At 38.7% G+C, this 23,622-nt stretch overlaps 1 protein-coding gene across 1 annotated transcript in view; it reads right to left on the reverse strand.

The window, feature by feature from the left end:
• Positions 1-7,180: 7,180 nt before the first annotated feature.
• The window catches only part of Dclk1 (doublecortin like kinase 1), a 323,537-nt gene continuing 307,095 nt past the window's right edge, over positions 7,181-23,622 (reverse strand). The window contains exon 17 of the mRNA XM_026395114.2: positions 7,181-7,345. Coding sequence (XP_026250899.1) covers positions 7,181-7,345 — 165 coding nt within the window. The remainder of the gene's footprint in view (positions 7,346-23,622) is intronic.

Genomic DNA, 23,622 nt, shown 5'->3' on the forward strand with positions numbered 1-23,622 from the left:
TAGGGCCCTGTGAATGCTTGCTGGATCCATGGACATAGTCCAGTATTACTGAATGATAAGAGGTTAAAATCTCATGCTAATTACAGATGGCAGAGAGGACTCTGGGAGGCCTTCTACTTCAGAACTAGGAGCGAAGCCAAGAGTACCACGGGGTGTGTACCATCGAACAGGCAGATGGTAAACACATCCTCGTGTTAGAGATTCAAAGTTGCCATAAATGCACAGGGTCTTGCTAGGAGTGGGTGTATATGTCATCTGAACCCTGAACTAAGAGTCATGGTAAATGACTCACCTTGCAGTTCAAGATACATTTTCTTATCTTTAAATTCTTCGGATCCATAGTAAAAATAAAAATGGACAACAGAGTTTTCCTTTTCTTTTCTGAGCCCAAATGCAGTGCTTTCCATGGCATTGGCACTCACTCAAGAAACATTTGAATGAATGATTTGGAAGTGCAGGCAAGCTGGCTGGGACATCTGTCACAGTGCTGATGGCCAGCGTGGATTTGGCTGGTCCAACTGGCTGGGTGTGGCTCCTTGTCTTTTTTTAGTACTTCTCTTGGAGCTGGGGAGAAGGTAGTGGGCTACCTTCTGAGATAGAGCAAAATCTTTCTTTCATTTAGGAGATGCTCTAAGAAAGTTTCCAGGGTGCACCTGTACCTGTTTCTTGCAATCCATTTACCTCTATATCCATGACTACTTTTTCTGTACATAGTAAGTGCTGCCTTTCCAACTCCCGGTCCAAATGGCCGGCAATCGTGAAAGACCTTTCCTTCCCAATTCCCATATGTGACAGTTTTATCATCTTCAATCCCAGTGTTGTGTTTGAGGTTTTTCATGTCAAAGTCATTTTTTTTTTTCCCTGATGGCAGATTTTTGGCGAGGCTGCCATCTTTATAAAACAAGGTAACAGTTCTTAGGAAGCAATCACTTTAGCTATTGTTTCACAGCAATTGCCTGAAGAGTCTAGAAAGGGCCTAGTGACTTCACTACAGAAGAGTAACAGGGGAAAGAGCAGCTGCAGCAGCCTGTGGATGGCACGGAAGGTGACTGCTAATTTTACAAGTGCGTGGAGATATTCTGGCACCTTCTAAAAGACACCAGGGGACCCACAGTCACTCTTCCTGGCTGACTTTTCAATCTCCTAGCATTGAGAAACTCAACAGGAAAGAACTTCACTCCACTGTGCAGTTTTGCAATTTTCTCTAAGGTCAATATTACATGTGGAATGCCTAATGGGAAATTGCTATAAAAATGGCAGCTAATTACAGGTTAGTGGCTAAAACAACACTCTTCTCTGGAGAGCTTGTGCATATAGGTTGAAGGATAAAATAGGGCTGAATGGTATTTGATTTCTTTGTGTTTATCCAAGTCACTGGCCCAGGCAGGAAGGTAATATATGAAAAGGGACATTTTTGGAATAGCTGTTTTTGAATTATGCTCATGAAATACACACTGTGCTGAGGAGGACATGTGGGAAAGCTACACTCTGACCGCATGACTAATTTTTAAAGCCTCGCCTAGAGAGAGTTTCCCCCAAGAACACAGCTGGGCTATTCCTTCGTGGACCGAATGTGTCAATTCTGAATTGAACTAAAATGAAATTTCACTCCATGATAGCAACGTGAACTGAGGAGTTAGACCCAGCAGCTAGGGTATTATGTAGTAGTTCATACACCAAGAATTATTATTTTATTAACTTTAAGAACATGTTTTACATAAAAACAGGCAACATCAAAAAAGCTCAGCTAATAAATAAACATATCACAGATGACTTCATTCCACATTAACCTACATTTATTAGCTTAAACTGAAGGATTAGGAAAAAATCGGATCTCATTCCACCTTTAATCATAGACACAAATCATTTGAAAGTTATTTCATTAGGATTCTGAAAATCAAAGATTAACCTATGCCATCTGATCCATGCAGCAAGTGATAAATTCAGTATTTTCAAAGGAAACATTGATTTTTTTTCTTCTTCTTCTATCAAATTGAAACCTTTTGGAAACTTGTTTAAGTGCAAGTTTCCAGTCCATCTTTTTAGTATGCATGAGCAAAATACTATTTAATTTCACACTCAACTAATCTTTTAATAATTTTCTTTCAGCCAGAATGAAAAAGGCTATTATTAATTTCCTAATAAAATTTTTTTAAAAAAGTTATTGAGGATATGACTCTAACCTTGGACCAGTTTCAATTTCTTTTTATTTATTCTGAGAATACATCAAAGATTAATGTCAATGGCAAGTGAGAAATTGTCCCTAGGGAACTATTCAAGGTCTTTTTCTTACCACATTTGATTGAATTGGAATGAAATGACATTATTAGAGTCTTTAACATCACTTTTATAATTCTACTTTCTTTTAATACCAACAGTGAAGGCTTTAGAACTATTACTTTAAATTAATAAAGTATATCACAGACAAAAATATACAATTTTACATTAAAGCAACATTAAGGGTCTCAGTTGACTAAAAAAGAATATTAAGGAAATTTACAGATATAGTTTAACATTGGAGATTGCTTTTCCTTTAGGGAAAAAGAATGAAACTAGATCTCTCATTTGTCTCTATGGGCAAGATATTGCAAACCTCATGATCAAAACACCTGCCAGTTAGATGCTCACTCACTGAAAAAAATCACCACACCAGCCTGAGAGTAGAAGCCAACAGCAACAGAAAAACAAACAAAGACACTCCAGCCAGAGGCATTCTAAGCTTCTACACTGCATTTCCTGTTTCCCACCAGTTTATGACCCTTAATGTTACTGAATGGATGGTTGCATATTTGAGATGATTAAAAAATAAAAGACTGGCTTAAAAGCACCTCCTCCTTCAGTGTGTAATTACATACAAACTAGAGATTCCATCTGACAGTCTCAAGGACCCGTTTGTAACTGTTCCATGCATAAGCACCATTGAGCCAATTTTTAAAGCACTTTTGCAGTAATCAAATGTTTAGTGTGTCCTCAAGTTTCATTGATTTATTTGCTTTTAAATAAAGAAAGTGTGAAATGTGTTATTTTATGCTATCCGCATCTGAATTGACCAAAAATGTTACATTTGGAAGTGCTTTTAGTCACTATTTTTCCCCATTGGACTAGAACAGCTTCATGAAATTTGATGATTAAATAAGGAAATCCATATATCCGAAGAAGCATATATCTGACCCTCAAAACTGCATGCAAAGTAAGGGTCTATTTGAGTGTATTTCCCCAAACTCCTAAGGGAAATGGCAGATCACATGTGTGGTAAAGGCTGATCTTTGAACTGACCAAGTTTTTTTAAAAAAAAAAAATCTTTGGACAAAAAAAAGAAAGAAAAGAAAAGAATGTAACAGTTTACAAAATGAATAACTTACTAATTATAGAAAAGATACGTCATCTACATTGGATGCTAGGTGATCCATTAAACATATCCACAACAAAGAAAATACATCCAAATGAATAATGATGTTAACACTATCATCCAGGATCTGGGTATTTTACAAAATTCTGAAATCACAATTAAGAACACATACTGGATTCTTCTTTTTTTTTCTCAGGAGAGTTGGAAAGAAGTTGGGAAGAGAGGGAAATGAACCTTCACTCTCTGGTACAAACCCTGTATAGCAAACTTTGGCCTGGGGCACATTTTTATGGTCAAATTAAAAACCTTTGAGAATAGGAGTTTATCATGGAAATGCTGACAGATCCTTACCCAGAGAAGGGCTAGGGGCAACACAATAATATTAAGAAAGCTCTCCTTCAGCACAATCCAGCTTCCACACAGGGGATAGAGTTGTCTAACCGATGCCGTTGGCCAGCAAACAACCGTGATTTAATATGCTTGAGCCTTGGTATACAGTAGCGCCGTGACCCTCAAAGTCAATTTTTCTTTCTTTATTTTTTTCCTCAACTGAAATATGCCTCAAAGGGTAAAGGATTGCAATTTTAGCCTTCATTCATGGATATATTGCTTTCTTTCAACAATATCTGAGGGGCCTGTTAACTACCACCGGTGGGGGTGCTGAGCAGGTTGCAGGAAGGTTTCATTGAATACAAAACACAGAGTGTTTTCAGTAGTTTATTCACATTTTTTTCCTTCTGCTTATTTTAATATGCACCACGTGTAAGTTAGATGAGGGCTACGGTAAAAACATTTCCAATGACTGTAATCTTACTTTTCCTTCTAACGATCTGGAGCAAATCACATATTCATTGACCATGATGAATAAAATGATTTCTGCTACAATATTGAGAAAAAAAACGTGTTCATTAACATGAACAGTTCTCATCTACAGAGATGATTTACACGATGCAAATAATGAAGGAGTTCTTGCTCAGTTAGTCTACTATTGAACTGAAAAGATGAATCTTAGAATTCCCTTGAAAATATCATATGGTTGGTCATATGTCAGTAAAGAAAAGACAGTTCCCATCACCAGGCCACCACCATAAGAGCTATATTCAATACCTGAAAAAAAATATGGAAACACTTGTGGCGATGAATAAATTGGTAATTACGGAGATACACTGTCATAATGGTACATATTTGTTCTATGATAAGTGAAATAAAAAATAAGATCAATTTGGTTATAGAAATTCCTTAAAGAACACCACCACTTAATTATTTCAAACTTGAACTATCCCAAGAATGTCGAGAAAAAAATTAGAAAGCACTGGTTAAAAGCAAAGCAATCTGGATACACCAACGTCATCGGGCATGCCTTGTGCTTGTCTATTAACCCTCTGAGTACATCTCTGACATTGGAGATCTTGGTAGCTTAATGCTGGAAAGATTCCATTCCATCTGATTACTCAATATTTCTACTTGACAGGTCACATTCCACTGTTTATTCGGCATAGATCACTCCAATTCTATAGGGAGGCATCGGGATCCTCATGCTGCATGGTCCCTGCATTCTTCTGAGCTACCTCTCTGCAGCATGCTGAGAAACACTCCAGAATTCCCCTTAGATGATAATGGAAAAAGGCCTGAGACATGCATTGTAGGTTCTGTACACTGAATACTGTAGCAACACATTTTACGCCCATGTGTGTTGGGGGGAATTCAGAGGGAAAAAAAAAAAAAGGAAAACAACAATCTACTGCAAGTAGGTCTCTGCCATAGGATTTTTTTTACATTCACATATTTAGAGTTGAGGCCAAGCTAAAAACCTACTCTTTCACCTTGAAACGGCACTTCACTTAATAATTTCAGAGAAAGCAGTAATTTCAGACCAGTTCAGTATTCTTTACTAAAATGGAATCAACCTATACACTGACATACTTCCTGGTATTTTGTGCCCCTTGCCCCCCACACCCAAAAAAAACAATTCAATTGATTTGCTGGTTTATGCTATTTTATGATTTTAGGTGTTATAATTTATGGATTGTCTAAAAGGAGAGAGAGAGGGAAAATTAAACCCTTACTAAAAGTGGAAGAGCGAAAAACCTAGGAGTCTTGTGTTGCAAAGGCAATGAGATGTGATTTGATAATCTATCAGAGCATAGACCACAATTTAAGGATTGAAGGGTAAAAAGCAGCAATTGAAGTTCAGTGTGAATTTGAAAACAAAGAACTCAATATAGAAATGTAATTCAGAAATTTTAAGACTCTGTGATATTAAAGTATATTCAAAACTGAGGAAATAAAGTACTGCTCAGCCATCCAGATGCAAATTTCATGAGATATCACTCACTGATTATTCTCTGTATCACAGAGCTGAGCAAATCTTAGGAGGACATTTGATTTGGGACCCTGCCTCTCCTCCTCTCTGAGTTCTGCTGTAATGAACAGGAAATGGTAATCCCCTGTTCTGAAACGGGATATGTTCCAGAAGAAACCCAGGCCTGCAGTTTCTCCTACCAGTGAGAGATTTGGTAATAGGAGTGGAAATTCGGGTCTCAGACAGGACTTAGTCCAAAGACAGGAAAACAAATGTTTCCGTACATGGTTAATGATAGGGGAATATTAAAAAGAAAAATCACCTTGGGGAATGGAATTTTTATCCTTAGGGCCACCTTCTAGGTGTTATATCCTGCTCTTCCAGAGAGACTATATAAAGGTACACATGGAATTGGTTTAGAACATTCTGGATTGTGTTCCTACCATGCTTTCTCCTCAGCCACCTGGCAAATCCCTTGCCTCTAGCTCCACTGTGCCCCAGCTCTTCCATGAATGGATTTCATACTATGTGTGGATTTCACACTGATGACCACAGAACCATGAAAAAAAGCAGATGGGAAAATGTACAGGACCTTCTTTCCTCTTTCCATTTGAAATCCCAGCCTTATTGAGCACCTGGCAATTTATTGCTCTTTTCCACCAGTTGTTTCTTTCCTGTAGATGTTTGATACTGAGCAGACAGACCCTGCCTCACCAAGCACAAGATAAGCCATGGTGATCCCTGGAGGGTCTGTGCTGGCACTAGCAGCAGCTGATGTAGAAGCAGCATTTCTGAGGCGTCACCAGTACGTCTTTGTATGGAGACAGTTTGCGGGGAGAGGGCACCGACAATTTCCTGGGTCAGGCTGTTTGCCACAAACCCAATTCCCTCCACTCCCCACTATGCAGGCCTCACTGCAGCAGATGGTTATACTTCTAAAGAAGAAAAAAAAAATTCCCTTTCCTAATAGGATCATGAAGAGGAAAGAGGGGTGCATATGCTGAAGTTATAAACCTGCCATGTTCTAAACCCACAGAAAAGGACAAGCCAGAGATCATTCTAGATCCCCTTCTTGTCCCCACGTTTCAGCATTTTAAGAACACCCCTTGATCTGCAGCAGAATCAAGAAACATGTGCGTGTACATCCAAAGGCCTGAAAAATTCCCCAGCAAGGATTCTCAATAAAACTCTATGCACTCAGAGGGTTAACATGTGCTATATTACATACTGCAGATCCTAACTTGACTGATGAAAACATTCATTGCTTCTATGTTTAAAAAAATTGGCAAATTAGCTTTAACCCTTTGAGGACCCTATTAGCAGCAAATTACCATCTTCACAAACGACACGTGCCATCTCATTCAGTAAAGGGAAATCGCTACAAAGAGACCCGAAAAACACACTTTCTCTTCTGCCATTCAAGCATTGAGCGCTAGATAGATCAGATGAAACTGTTTCACATAAATTTTGGGGAAAAAAATCTCAGAGTCTCAAAGGGTTAAGCTAGGACTTTGAGTAAAAGGGGCTTATTAAAAGGGTGAGTTGGGGGAGCGAACAGTCTCGGAGGAGCTCGGGGAGTAGTCTTCCGATTCCGAGTTGAGTTCTGGCGGAGCTGGCTGCGCCTTGTACCGGCTCCTCACATCCTGGTTGCGTCTTCGTCGGAAAACCTGCCTCTCCTTATCAAGAGCGGTGGTCTAGCAGGGGCATAAAATGAGAAAGAGGACAATTAGGCCGAAGGCAATGGCAGGAGGAACTCTTTCTAGAACTTCCTGAAGTTGGAAAGATATGCTGGCCAAGTTAACCTGTCCCTTATGGCTCATGTTTGTCAACAGTCGCCACGGTTGGGGAACCCTTTGCTCCCACAAAAGGTGCTCCTGAGAGGACCTGGTCATGACATCTGCAGACACAGGCAGGATGGATGATGTCACAGGTTGGAACTCTCCCTGGACCTACCCAGGCTCCTGCCACCTCCACATCTATTACCCTTGGTGGCTCCCAGGCTGGCCAGGGACATCCCTGTGGCAAATGGTAGTCTCAGTCTTTTTGTGTGTGGCGTGTAGGGATGCTCCCTGGGCAGCCCTGATCAACATGCAGCTGAGGACAGCTGAATAATAAGGATGAAAGGTGATGACGTTGCTTGACATGAAAACAGAGCCACAAGCTCACTCTGTTCTTTTAGCACCCTCTTCACTTCTAAATGATTAATATCATTATCTATTATTTTATCCTCTATTGATGAGGAGGAGTGTCTGAATATCTGAAATTGAGCATGGCTTTAAATGCAAATTAAACCAAATGGAAGCAAAGTTCACTTGGCAACGTTCATTTTCATCCTAGCATGTGGCCGTTTGTGAAAACTGTGATTCGCTTTTGTAGGTGTTTCAACTCCTAGCTCTGTGCCTCATTTTCCAGAGGAAACCTCAGATGATCCCCAGGATGTTATCTGACTATAGCTCTGGAAGTTATTACGACATCAGAATGAAGAACAGCATGACTTCATCACAGATTTAATGGGTGTGGGGAGGAATGGGGTCATTATAGCGAAACCTTACACAGAAAGCAGAAGAGCAGGTACAAAGCCTGAAGAAAAATATAGAACACATATAAAAGTCGAAGGCGTGCTTGTTTGAAAGTCCCTCTTTAAAAGGATGTAGCCTGGAGGTTATTCTGCTTTTAAGAGATTACTTTTCCTCTATAGGGATATATGCCTCCATTTTTTCCTCTTGAAAATTTACTGTTAGCCTCTTCAAAGAACTGAGATAAATTTATAGCCAGCCTGGTTCTGAGAACAAAGTGAAAACTAAGCCCCTCATACAGTTGTGGTATAGCATTTAGAACAATCTTAGATCTAAAACGGAGCAATCAAAGTCCCAAAATGAAGTAATAAAGAGAGAAATAGAGACAGAGTGTAGAACCAGTATAGTAAATGGCTTCATTAGCCTGAACCGTTCTACTTTAAAAACTATCCACACACTGACTAACAGTGTTACAAACCAATGAGGACAATAAACTTTAATAACTCACTTCTCATTTCACTAGATAGCTAATACTGTGATTCAATAACTAGTTTGTTGAAATGTCTACCTTTGATTTTTCTACTTGTTGAATTTTTAAGGACCCTCATATATGTAGTTCTTTGTCTTATACTCATCGATTTTATGATATTTTCAGCATCCTAAACCTAAATTCCTAACTTTATTTAAAACATTGTAAAGTTACAACACATGGTATTCTGCTTTCAAAGCAAACTGAACATGTTCTGTTTGTGTGGAGTTGAATGTTTGTAAAAAACAGATGTCTATTTAGTCTGACTTACATAAAAAGCATTCTGTTGTTAATCCAAGGGTAATATAAACTCTTCTCCTGGTCATAAAAATAGTTCTATTTCTACCTTCTTGAGGAAGAAAAAAAAGTCACTGGTGTTGGGCTGAATTCTGACTAGTGAACACAGGCAGTCAGATGTGGAAAAGGAAAGCACACAGGGCCCGTGGCCAGGAATGGCATGTCCTGCCTGTCACTGGCTGTGAGAACCATTCACTCAGTTCTCTCATCTGTTAAATAAGGACCTGGAAAATTTTTTTTCCCTTCCTTGAAGAGTTGCTATAGGTAAAATGGATGTATAACTGCTTTATAACATTCAAGGCTTCCATAAATGTAAATTATTCATTTTTTATGTAAACGAGTATTTTTAAATTAGGTAACTGCAGGTCACAAGAAAGGAATGCAAAATTACAATCTAGAGTACTTTCCACCTCTCCCTCACTTCATTGGCACTGTCTTGATATTTAATATATCTTTCCATTCAATGATTCAATAACTGACTTGTTAAAATTGACACCTATGTTTCATTCTTCTTGTTGAATTTGTATAGACTTTTTGGTCTATACCCATCAATTTTATGATATTTAGGAAAATCCACTCAGTTATCCAAATCACGCTCTTGGCTGCAGTCACTGAAATAGGACATTTCTCCACAAAGACCATATTTCAGTTTATGCAGAAGCTGGTGACCTTAATATTGAGCCCTTGCCTGGATGATCTCATTATTCTCATTTTCACCTGCATTTCTTTAAATCCTTGGAAGGGCAATCATATTCTCTTTGTTACTTGTCCCACTACCAGAGAACTCTTGTCCTGTTCCTGTTTAAATGGTCAGTTCTGCCCACTCCTGCCAAACTTCCTAGTTAGTAGCTTTCTAAATGTTCACCTCTGTAGATGAACTTTCATGCTCAAATGCTCCTGAACTTTCAGTTGCATGGTTTCCCAGTATTCTCATGACACTTATTCCTGGAAAGATACCTGGGTCATGAGCACGTGTCATGAATTAAAGGTGGCTGTTTCTATTAAATCTATAGACTTAGAGTCAAAAAAGGCTGTATAATGCTTCCTTGTCCAATGCTGGCTCTGCACAGTCAGGGAACTGAGGCCCAGGCATGAGGAGAGACTGGCCCATGTTGTATTGCTAACTGGGAATAGAACTCACTTCTGCAGAAGGCTCAAGCAATTCCTTTCCATTTACTCTGAAATCTCGTGGAACAGAATAAAATAAAGTCCTTGCACTTTAGTAGCTCCCCCCTTCTCCAATTCCATCCAGAGTGGGCTGAGAAGACCACAGGGACACCAAGGGCCAAAAACAAGGGTGTTCCCATGCTGCTGATCAGAGAAAATTTTCTTAGGAACAGTAGGTCAGGATCCACTCAGTCCAACCATTCTAAATATAGGGATATGTAAACTCTTAGGGAGATCTTGTTCTTGTGACAGAGATGCAGCTTCCTACCCATCCAGGTCTTTCTAATAGTCTGAAAAAAGACTGTGACTAACGCTGAGTGATCCCAACTGATTTACTCACAGAGATGTTGGAGAGGGTTTCTCTGTCCACAGGCCTCTGCTCCCTGGGCTAATCTATTCTCAGCTCTGTGGACTGGTTCATTTTACAAAGTTCTTCCTTCTCTGTTTTTACAACGTCCGGGACGTACTGCTATTACTCTGCATCCTGCCTCCACAATCAAGTCTGTTTTCTTCACCACACTGTAGGCTTCTTTGAAGGGCCAAGACCAAATCTTGGGCATCCTCTCTGCATTCTCCACAGTTCACACAACAGATACTCCATAAACTTTGTGGCTTTTGAAATATTGGGCAGTCCAACAGAGGTCACCGATTTCTCTCTGGAGCACCGAACCCCAAGTACCTCCTGAACACAGCTGACAGGTCAATTTCCACAAGGTTCAATTTATTTACAATTTCTCATAAAGTCCAATTCCTTCTCCTAACCTTGGCAATGTGCTTACAATGAAAACTTCCAGTGTCTAGTTCCTGTTATTACTTACAATTATTCTGTGACATCAGTTGGCTTATTGTCTCCCTTTGAGCAGACACTGGATTTTCTAGTACAGAATCCATTTACTCTGCTACCTCTATTAGCCATTTTTTAAATTTCCCTTTGAACACCTCTTTACTTCCATACTCTATAATTCCAGTAAAGGTGACCCTTGCCCATCTCTGGGGGTGGGGCAGGAGTGGGTTGTAACCTAGGAACAAGCCCAAGTTAACTTCATTCCCTGACACCCATGATTGGCTCAGGTGGGGACACTATCCCGTCATAGGACACAGTGAGACCTTTTGCTGAGATTCCCCTTTTATAACGAACCCAGCTTGGAGCTGCTTCTCACATCCTGAAACCATGTGGATTTAAGATTAAAACCAACTTGGAAGCAGATTTGAAGGACAAAAGGAAACCAATCTTTGAATGAATCCATCCATCATGCAAACCAGACCCTACCCATGGACCTTTCTGGTTATGTAAAATAATAAATTAGCTTCTTGCTTAATCAAGTGTGGTTTGGGGCTTTTCCCCTTGCCATCAAAACAGTCCTGCCATAGCTCTGAGTGTACTTTAGTCATTGTCACCTCTGAATTTTGACTCAAACTGTTCACCAACCTGAAATGACCTCTCACCCACTGCATCACAGTTTTTTCCCCCCTAAATCCCTCAGGCAATAATTGTCTTGGTTTTGGCACTTAATTGCACACTGACTTCTTATTATCTTTTCTGTGCACATTTCTCCAACATCATGTAAATTCCTCTATGGTACAATTTCAAACTTCCCTACATTTTCCAGAATGCTTAGCAGACTGTGGTATGCATATTAGACATGTATTGCATACCTCTTAATTAATATGTACTTTTTAGATGATTATGTACTTTTAGAATAATGAAAACATAAAATAGAACCCCCCAAAACTCTATGACACAAAAGAGTAAGAAGTTGAAGTTACTGAGTCAATATTTATGTATGCAATTTGTTTCTAATGTCAAATTCTTATTTCAGATAAAGTGGATAGTCTCTTATACTAATGCATTTACCCACTCAAAAACATCTCCTCTTGTCCAAGCTCTTATCAGAGTAAGCAGTGTCATTTTTCTTTAGAGTTTTAATTGTGGCTGTAAAGTTAACTTGCCTCCCACACCTATGCATTCACCCTTTACAACTAAATTCTGTAGCCCCTGAATACTGTTCAGGAATGAAGAATTCAGCAAGAAAATAGAACTATATGCTGTTATATAATTTTGGGGAGATACTGTCATTAAAAATGTAGTCCAACTGATACCCTCGAAGCATTTAAAACATAATTTGTCCTCTGAAGGATTGCACCACAAACTTAAATTTGGGCCCTTTCAACTTTTTCTGACAAGCAGTCTTATTCTATATTAATCACAAAAAATTTCCAGATGTCATTTTTTAAAATTCAGAGGTACTCTACCATTGAGCCAGATCCCCAGCTCTTTTTATTTTTTATTTTGAGATAGGGTCTCCCTAAATTTCCCAGGTGTGTACCACCTATCTTTGTAAAGTGAGTATGTCTTCAGGTACAAGACTTCCTAACAGGTCTTACTTTATTAGTTGTTTTGTTCATTGCTTATAGCTTTGGTGGAATGGGCATGCATAGACTTGCGGTAGAAATCTCAAGTGTCTCCTCTATAAGTTACCACTTCATTAGGAGTTCCTGAGAGAACTGAAGACTGTGTTATGACATTTTGGTGCTAATTATTACCGGTTAGAGGGGAGTAAGAAATCTCTTGAGATTCTGGTGTTGGCCGGTACCACCAAATATGAAGCTCTAACTTAGTTACTTTAAATATGTAATTGTGACCACTATGCTGTGTATTGAGAAAGAACTAGTAGTTGATTAAATGGCATGGAGAAATGAACTAATATAAACCTGTTATACACAGGAGAAATGCTGTATATGCCTACCTCAAACTGTAAGCCTTTGACTATCAAAAAGTCCCTGATAACTACTAGAGCAAGTGTGAAATTGAAGACTAGTAAAATAATGCTGGTAACCTCAGCCTGTACTCAGGTGGTCACATGCATGGAAGTCTTAGAGAAATTAATATCCACCATGTTTCAGTACCTGCTATAACGCCAGGCATACATAAATAAAAGGCAGTGCCTGCCTAACCAGGAGAATTATTCCAACAATAGATCTATCTAATGAATTTGGCCAGTGGCCTGTTCTGTTACAACGAAATGATGTTATCTTCCACACAGTGCTTGGATATTTTAAATCCTTGTTTCCTGATATTAAATCTGGAAATTAGCATAAATTCACATGAACTATCCATCTGGTATATCCTATGCAATGCTAAAGGGAAATTTTAGCAATATAGGAGGAAGGTCAGGAAGGAATCAAGAATATGAATTGCAGCATTAGTTTTGTGTTTGCTAGTAGGAATCACCCCACATCTCCATAATGCTTGTCTTGCCTGGTAGCTTTAGTTTAATCCCCTTGGAAGCAGCAGTAGGTAGTAGTCAGGAGAATTAGCTTTTTGTCCTAGCTCAGCTAATGATGTGACCTTGGACTTGTTTTCTAACCACACAGAGCCCCAGTTTCCACACCCATAGACTGAGGGGGCGGGGCTACCACTCATGATCTCTAGGGAGACATTCACCTATGAAATTCTATGCATATGCTTAATATCACCATCAATCTACCATAATGGGTTACGTTTTTCTCTTAGCAAACAATAGGCCTTAGAGTCTATGGATCAAAGCTATTTCTGTTCTGCAATACAGGCAAGATTCACAAGGGATGTATCTCATTTTAGTTGTGAGGCAATGTTTTCTGTCACAGCAGTAATTATTGTATTTAAGTAACTGCATTTTTCAGAGGCAAACGTTGACTGCTTTCCCCTTTTTGCTTTTCTTAATTTATTGCTAGCCATCACAAATAGTCTTCATTTCATTAATAAAAGAACATTATTGTGCATTTTGCCTTTTAGCCCATCCATTATTCATACTACCTAGGAGACTGAACCGGGGATGCAGCTGCTGGGGCATTCATCTCAGGAACCCTCTCCTTTGCTTACCCTCACTCTATAGGGACTCAGTTACAATTTGCTTGCCATTTTGGAAATGTTTTGCTTGCTAGTAAAATTAAACTGACAAATCGATTGAAATATTCACCTTCCTCATTTTATTGGGCTTACTGTCATGCTTATTGCAGTTCTGTTTTGTTTTGCTTTCAGATCCTTTGGGGGCCTTGGCAGGATCTGCAGAGTATCTAGAGACCTGGCATGGATTTTTCCTAGAGTAAAGAAGACCATTAAAATGACAAGAGGCAGCCTGTGTGGGATGTGGTCGAGTTGCCTTCCATGCTACTTTGTAGGTTATGACTCTCTTAAATACTATTCCTCATTTTCCTGGGGAAGCTGACCCTGTGCTTCTGTATCAGCAGTCTCAAACATAGGCTTCTTCTGCTGAGCCGGTTTTTAAGAGAATCCCAATTAGCCCAGGTCTACACTTGGGATTCTAATGGCTTCCCATCAGAGCGTTACAGTCACTTGGGGGTTGAACTCAGGCCTTCAGTGGACAAAATTCATATACAGCCTCTGCCTAGCAGCCCATTCTTTCCTTCAGAAGCCAGAAGCTAAGTAGAGCTCTCATGGTGATTGCTCTCTTCATTCTAGCGAGGTAGAAACCACAGGGATTGTTTGTCTTAAGAAAATCTATAAAAATTTAGAACTTGTTTAGCAGGTGACAGAATAACTCCTTTTATTGCAAAAACAAATTTAGCTTTTCAAAAGGCTTACTTCTGAATTGGTAAAAATGGAATGTTATCCTAGAGCATCTCATGTGACTTGATTGCCCAAATTTTAAAGTATCCCAAACCCTTCAAAACATATCTATCCTGAAAATCAGTGGAAGAATAGTCCCATCTCTGGACAGTTCAACATTTCGTTCATTCATTTAACAAATATTTAGTGAAAGCCTATTCTGTGCCTGGCATTCTTCTGGGTGGTGGAGATAGTTTTAGCAAGTCCAAAGAGTGATCTAATGGAATAAGCATCATTACACGGGGAGGATCTTTACAGAGATCATTACAGAGTTGGGAAGATCTGTCTAGGAAGGGTCAGATAGTTAATAATTTAGGCTTTCAGGCCATATAATTCTCTTATACAACTATTCAACTTGGCTATTGTAGAGTAAAAGCAGCCACAGGCAATTTGTATATGAATGTATGTGGTTGTGTTCGAATAAAGCTTTATTCATAAAAATAGGCAGTGGCCTAGATTTTGTCAATTGTACCCTAGAGGAGAGTTACTCAAACTTACATATCATTGGGAATTTTTGGTTCTGGATACTTTAAATGAAACTTAATGCTAAAAATTCTCATGAAAAATAAAAGTTGCTCAGTAATTTATCCCAGTCAGAGCATTAAAAAAAAAAATCATGATTCTACCTTAGTCACACATTCTTTGATCCTGAGAGAGATCAAGTTTCTCAGGAGACGGCCTCTACTCTAGAGTGGATAATTTTTTTTTTTTCTTGGAAGTGAGGAAAACACAAAGCTATTTTTTTCTGAGTTATTTTTTGGGCTGGGTCTGTGAAGACTTTTGTGTACATATAGCTCACCATGGGTTTGGAAGCCAGATAATAATACTCTTCTCCTGTTTCTAACTGGGGGAAATTGAAAATCAGAGAAAGAAAGAATATAACTTGCCCAAGGTCACTCTGCAGGAAGCAGGGCAGACTAGATCCAAACCCAAGGCTTCCTGACACCAAAGTCACAATCTTTAAATTCTTTCCCACATATTCACACCTGAGAAAATCTGAATCACAGCAAAGAGTTTGATATCCTTAACTTTGCAAAATATGGCAGTAATGAGTATGTAGGAAAGAATGTAGATGTTCACTGCTAAATCAAAAAGAGGGAAACCAATGTCAAAATTACAATACCACATGATAGTCAACCAATATGGAATCATCAAGAACCTCAGGAAAGTGTATACACTCTCAATTCAATTTATACCCAATGAATAAGGGAATGCCATAGAATTTTCTTATTTACAGTTTCAAATACATTAAGTTAAAAATAAAGATTCATATATGTTGTTGGAATCCCCTCCAAAGGGGCCTCTGAAAACAAAACAAAATGAGTCAAAATTACACCTCAAGGAGCAAGCCACTTGTTTGACTTGGTAAAACAACACAGATGACTCACTATTCCCTTGTTTATTTCAATGACTGTTCACAATATTGCAATAGGCATAGGACTGGCTCACCTTTTAAACCTCCTGAATTAACTCACTCCTGGGTAACAAGGTACAACTGCAAGACCAATCCTCATTACTTTCCTGAGACCTCTCTTATTGCGGTTTGAGTTTATAAAACTTAATCTATGCTTTTTTTTTAATGTGTTAAGCTTAACATCACCCCCCTCTGATGCCACCACCTTTCTGGTACACAGGGAGCCTCAGAAGGTCATGGTTGGGTGATCAATTCCTTGCTGGAACAGAGGCATCTACACTGCAGTGCACTCAGTGGAGAGTACCTTCTTGAGGCCCAGGTGACTTGCCACCAAGCAGCCTACAACACAACATTGCAAAGTTCTGTGTGCATTGGGGGCTGCTGGCCAAAGTTCACCCCAGAGCCCTTCTCATACCATGCTGCACTTCCTTCCTAGCTTCCATGGGAACAGTTCTTTCAAACCTGCATCGAGTGAGATGCATTTAACTGACCCCATTTCTTTTAACAACCGAGCATGACAGCATTTAATAGCCTTGCAAAGACGGCACACGGCTGCCACCGCTCTGCCTCATTACTCACTGTTTCAGGATAGTGCTGAATCCAATATGCATCCAATATGCACATTGTAGTCACGTCATGCCTGGGAACCCAAGTACCCTTTTGTCCTAGTTCACCTCCCCATTTCATCTTATTTAGCATTTTTAGCTTATGTCTTGTTTTGATATTTGCTTTATTTCACTGGGTTATCCCATTCTGGCTGGTGCCCTGCTCTGTGTGCTGAAGATGCAGAATTCTTTCCTGCATGTTGTCGGCCACAGCACCTGCCACAGTGACAGCTTCAGCTGAGAAAGGTAGAAATGCATGTGACCGTGTGCCTTTGGATAAGGACACATTTTTTAGGAAGAAGAAAACGTAACAGAATTAAATGCTTTTCAATGGTTTGCAGCAGAGGGGAAAATGATGACTTCACGGGCCCTGGGAGTGTGGAATAGCCCAGTGAACGTGTTCATAGGACAGTGTACCCTCTGGACTGGTGACAGGACTAAAATCTCCTGGATAAATGAGTCAACCGCAGGATGTTGCTCCCTAGTTGAAGTTTGCAAGCAGTTAGGAGGTGGGAGGATGAAGGAGAGAAAGAGGAAAATGGACCCCCACCATTCTTCCATATTATTCAAAAGTCAATTAAGGGGATCATGCCAATTCTGGGCACCCCAAGGAGATGGTTTTCCCAGCCTATTCCCTCATGTGGGCTGCTTTGTGAAAAGCAAGTGCGATTCCCAAGAGTTCTGCTCAGGCTAGTGAGAACACCCACAAGCACTTGTAAACACAATTGGGGAGCAGGGCTGTTTGCCTATAAGGATTGTTTATGTTAGAAAGTTGGCTGACACCATGGTTAGACAAATGCTCCCACTTCTGTGGAGATAAAAGGCAAGCATTTGCCAACAGTGAGGAGTGTGTTCGTTCTGTGGCTAAATGGCATTATAAAACTTCCTAATTAAGCATAGATGCCGATGAGATTTTAGCATCATTTCTCCAATTTAGCTTTACATACTGGGTGCGCTGTTCAGTACAGCATTAACTATAAACATTGTTGTTACTGCCCCCAGCTGGAAAACAGAGCAGTTTATGTGTGGAAGAATAAAGAGATTATCTCCCATCTGCTCCTGCCCATTATTCAGGGAAATGTCATTTTGTCTGCTGAAGGGAACCATCACTAGGATTTTAGTTAAATGGCCTTTTTATATGTGGCTATGAGTATTAATTATTATGTTTACTTGGCATTTTGCTCCCATCCTCAATCCTACAAATTTAGTAATTTGATTTCTAAAGATTTATCTGTTTTTTGAAATTAAATGAGTTTAGGTGTATAATTTTTATTGCTCAAGTATGCACAATTGTCATTAGATATATTGGATGCCTATTTTTATTTGTATATCAACTTTACACATATATTTCTGGTTAAAATGCCTGAGGCTAGGAGACATGATTAAAAAAAAGGGTGGAGTACAGTGTGATTTAATTTATATAAAGTACAAACCAAGCAAAGGTAATTAATGCAGATAGACTTGGAGGTCAATGTTTATCTCTGGGGCAAAGTGACCCTCCTGGAAGGGTCTGGGGAGGGTGATCCTGAGATGCTAGGAATGTTCTATGCTGTGTACAGTTTGTGAATCTCATTGAGTTGGGCATTTTTTTTTTTTTTTGGCAAATCATGATTAATCCACCCTCCCCTTCAAAAAAAATAAAGAATAAATAAGGTTCTTTCTCCATCTATAGAGCCAGTTTACTTAGGTAAATAAAAAGGTGGACGTGCAATTTGTAGGTGCATATCAATCCAAAAGATACGAATAGACACAAATGACTTAAAGATGTCTTAATGAAGCCTGGGTGTTTTCTTGCTTTAAGCAGATTTGGGAGTTATCATGATGGTAGTATATTTCAATAATTTGTCTGAAGGTGCTCATTTCTGCTTTCCTAAGTCCTTTTCGTTGAGTGCTTAATTATATAAAATTAAATTTTAAAATTATACATATATATCACATATTTATATTTTTTTGGTAAAATTTGGCACACTAATTTATGAAACTGCCAGATGACACTATATTTCTCCCAATAGGCTCCATTGTTTGGGGGAAACAAATGCCAAAACCAGCAGAATTTTTCTTGGCGAACACTAAGATTTAGAACATTACCTGGAGATGATTTCAGAGACATTAAGATGGAGAAGAGAAGTTCCTTAGAACTTCTCAGAGTTCATTTCTCAATCCATCAAAAACCATCCTGCTTGTGGATAACTTAAATAGACACATTTCAATGCCCCTTGCAGGAAATGCTAGGGCCATTGACTGGAATAGAAAATGATGGGATAAAATTCTTTAACCCAGTTAATAAGAAAATCAATATTTCCCATAGACTCTTTTGCTTGAGCAGATAGGCCAGCTAAATAATCTGACAGTTACAAAATATTGAAAAGTGAATTCATGCAATAGCTAATACATAGAGGGATTTCCAGGGGGGAAGAGAGGTAACAATAAAACAAAAACAAAACAAAAAGGTGGAGAATTGGAAAACACAAGCTTACCAACACACACAATGCATTCTATAGCCCACTGTACTTGGAGGCGCTTCTACTACTAACGTGGAAATGCATTGTTTCATCCATCTAAGAAGGTCAAGGTTGGGCTTGATGACTTTAAAATGACAGTATACTTCTATAGAACATACACTAATGTGCTGTTTTTCTTCCATTTGTAAAGGGACAGAATAGCACTGAAAAATCATTGTTTCAATTAACAACATCAGGCAAATGCTTTGGCATCAGCACTAAATATACTGTCCTTTTAGCCATAAGGGAAATTGATACTGAGCATGTGCAATGGAAAGAAAGCTGGCAAATGTCAGTGTGAATAATGGGTGAAAAAAAGGAATGAGGGGGTGTGGCATCTCAATCAAGATTAAAATGAAACTGATAAAGCAGCATATGGACTGGATAACAAATCAAAAGCATGTTTATCCACTGAAGGAACTGGTTAATGGAGACTGCCAGCACGTTGCCATGGAAACACTGACTGTTGAGCTGCACCATCTCATACCTTATCCAATACATTCCTGGTTGTTGGTAGTAGTCCAAAGACCCTGATCTCTTGATGGTAAACCCGTGGTCCAGCTGAGCAGAGAGAAATGGGGCAACTCAGTGGATCAACATTGTGCTAAAGAATTAAGACTCCAGACCAAGCTGTTCTTCATTAACTACATAAGTATATAAAGTGACGATGTCTCTTCTGCAGGATAACTAGCTAATATCTTAAATCTGCACATTGAAAACAAAAAGGCAAGAAAAGACACTAATCCCTCATGAATATCTTGGAGGCCATTTTGTTAGAATAGATCTAGTTTGTCAAACAAGTTTCCGAATGTGCATTTAATTGGCTTCTCGATTTCAAAAGTTTTAAACACTTTTTCATATTGCCATATAATAGAAAAGACTTTATAATTAAGTAAAGTACTGAAATCAGCTTTAGCCGCCTAAGAGAAAGCAGAGTGGAACTTCATCCTGCCCCCCCAACAGTAAAACCCCATTAGGTTTAAATTTGAGGGCTTCATATCTATGAAATTAAAGAGGGAAAGAATCAGGTTTGAAAACCCCACAAATCACAGCAATTTGGATTTCTTTAAGAGTTGGTCTTCAAAAGCAGAGTTACTCTTAAAGGTGAATCCTAATTACATTTCTGATCTAAAGAGATATAGTATAAAACAGTCAGTAAATTTTCTCTATGAAAATAAGGCAAATAAAATAAAATGAAAAATAATTTTCACTGTATATTAAAAAGGCATATGTACAGTTAAGTGCTTATGATTAACAAAAGGTACAATAATTAGAAGAACAGGGTAAATTCTCAAAATTGTTCACCTGGAATAAGATGTTAGCCTTTGACTACCTGGGAATAAAAGGTTTAATCTCGAAACCTGGAGAACAATAATCATGCTGTATGCCCACTTTCCCATTTTGCCCGTGATAGGATGCACACATTTCTTTAGGGAGAGGCCCATGAATTCTTTCAAGTGCTGCGCTGGTGTGATGCTCATGACAGTTTCTACTTCTAAATTCACAAAGGCATTTGCAAACCATGCCAGTGCACGAGGCATTTGAACTAAAAACTGCACAGAGGACTCAATGCTCTGATTAGACACTGGGTGATCCTACTGTTCATGGAAAGCATCGTGAGGTTTTTCATCTTTTTTTTTCAAAATGCATACCTCTTTTTCTTCTGGGAAAACAAAAACAAAAACAACCAAAAATCGAAGGACACTTGTTTTTAGGAAGATGGTGTATGCATCTGTTTTAGGCCACAAAGATGGCTACAGAGTAACTGGTTCTCCATTGCCATCTACAGGCAAAATGCCATATAACATGGCATAAGGTCTTTTCAAAACTAAGCTTTTTTCAGTATCACAATCATATGCATGCTGATTAGAATGGATTTGTTCAATTAGACTGAAATGCTCTATTTGCATGAGCAAAATGCAAAATAAGAACTTTAAAGCATTAGGAAAATTATCGGTTAAAATAATAAACAGCATTAAATGGAGAAAAATAAATTGGAACTGACATCTTAGTCATCGGTTCTTCATCAAGCTGAGCAAATCTAATAATGCCTCCCTCTCCTCCCTCAGCTCTCAAAAGTCCACCGTTAAAATGTCATCTCTAATTCCACTTTATGTCTATAAATTGCATTTTAATAACCTTTTGTTTCCCTTTCTCTGGTGTGTGTGTGTGTGTGTGTGTTTAAATCTCCCAACTACTGGGGAAGGTAGCAAAGGGACAATGGAGTCTTTCTAAGAGGCAAAATGCTGCAATTCTAAGGACAGCCACGGGTCTCCACCTAATCACATTGCTTGACCCGATGTCAGACCACCTTTCGTCTTTTGGAAGGGACCTGTGATCCCTGGGAACCTTCAGCTGGTAATTACTCCCCGAGCCAACTTGAAGCCTTCATGCGAGCTTCATATAAAGTTATCATTTGTGCTTTCTTTGGTCTTAATAATGTCGTGGGTGGGAAGCAGAGAAGGAAAATAAAAATGACAACATGAACAAAAACACTACAGTTCAGAACCATAAGCACATGTTTAACTACGCTCTTGTCATAAATTACATCCGTGAATCGAGTCTGTCATGAATTTTTTTCTTTTTTTACTTTAAGAGAGAAAAAGTGTCATGAATTTCCTTATAAGTAGGTAGTGAGGTTTCTAACCAAGGAACAAGAAGTAGATCTTCGTAAAGACTAATTAAATTGTTGATTTGCCAAAAACAAAAACAAAAACAAACTGACACTATAATCTAAATAGTTTGAATTTTTTTCCAAGGGTGTACATTATTTCCAAAAAGTTGGTCCCATGATAGAGGCAACCTAAAATAAAATACATAATTTTATAGTCTCCAGGGAGATCATATATGCTAGGGAAAAAAAAATTCTGTCTGAATGAAATTTACATTGAAATCAGCTTTTTCTATCAGATAGAAGTCATGACTGTATTATATTAATTATCGAGCTTCTTATGATGTGGACAAACCAATAATTGTATTGAATTATTAAGCTGTCAAATGGGCTTCCTAGGATACACCAATTATAAAGCATATTTCTTCTACCTTCCACTTATATTCTGCCTCACAACAGAATAGTGTTGTTCAGCAGCCATACTTAAGTTTGAAATGAAATATTATTTAATGCCAGGGTTCCTTTTTCTTGTGACAGACCCATAACAATTGGTCTTTGCCATTTAAGAATGGAAACATTTTTATGGGCTTATCCAACATTATTCTGAAAGTTAATAACAAAGGCAGCCCGGCTGGCTGGGTTTCTATTTCCCAGCCCCACCCTGGGACTCATGACCTCCCTGCGGTCTTTGTGGAGGGCAGGGATGTTTATGAGAGAAAAGCACCTTGGAGAAGGTGCATAAATTCACATAACACGGCAGATCAGCTTCTCGGGAAACAGCCTCTGAAATTTACATTGATATTCTCTTGAAATATTAATAATAGCAGTTAACATGTGAATCGTGTCAAAGAGCTGACAAAGGCCCTTTCTAAGATATATTTCTTCAAAAAAAAGCCAATTAATTTGAATCTGAGTCAAGTTGATAATTGTCTTTTAAAAAGTTGGTAGGTGCTGAACATGAAATAAGCATGAGACAAATATGTAACTCAGCATTCCACGGGCTACCTCGAGGTTTATAAATATATTACCGATTTGTGCAGTTTCTATGGAAAACATGTTAGTGACAAACTGAGAAATTTACATTCAAAACTGCATTCAAAAGTGATGCAATCATATTTAGGAAACAAAAAAATCAGTGGACTTTTGATTTTCAAATACTAACTGGGATGTTTTGAGAGACATTTAGATGAAGTTTTAATAAACTTATAGATATTAAGTTTCAAAATTTATTCAGGTTTGATTAAAATAAGATTTTCCCCTCAAGTATTTGTCCTCTGTCAATTGAAAAACTGCCCTGAAGTTTCTGCCCCTAGTCGTCGTAGGATTCCCAGAACACTGCGAACAAACCATTATCAAGCAACCAAGGCAAACTCAACCGAAGACTAATTGAAATAAAAGACCAGGAAAAAAGAGAACAAAAACAAAATGACAGAGGTGGCGAAGGCACTCTTTCTAGCAGTGGTAAGCTCTGAGCAGGAGCAGAGGAGCAGTCCCTTTCATGGACAAGCGTGCTGGCAGCCCATTCCAAAAGAAAATCGTGGACAACTGGAATCAAACACTTTGGAATGGACTCATATCTTGAATGAACAATGAAAACAGAGCTGAGGTGGTTCGATTTAGTTGAGCATCATCGTGAGACTGTCACTGGCCAAAATTGACTGAGCATTGGCTGGTAACAAAGAACGCTGACCATAAATGGAAGACAGTGGAGGACAATTTGAG

This window comes from Urocitellus parryii, chromosome 2 (assembly GCF_045843805.1).
Source record: "Urocitellus parryii isolate mUroPar1 chromosome 2, mUroPar1.hap1, whole genome shotgun sequence".
In the NCBI taxonomy this organism is placed as follows: Eukaryota; Metazoa; Chordata; class Mammalia; order Rodentia; family Sciuridae; genus Urocitellus; species Urocitellus parryii.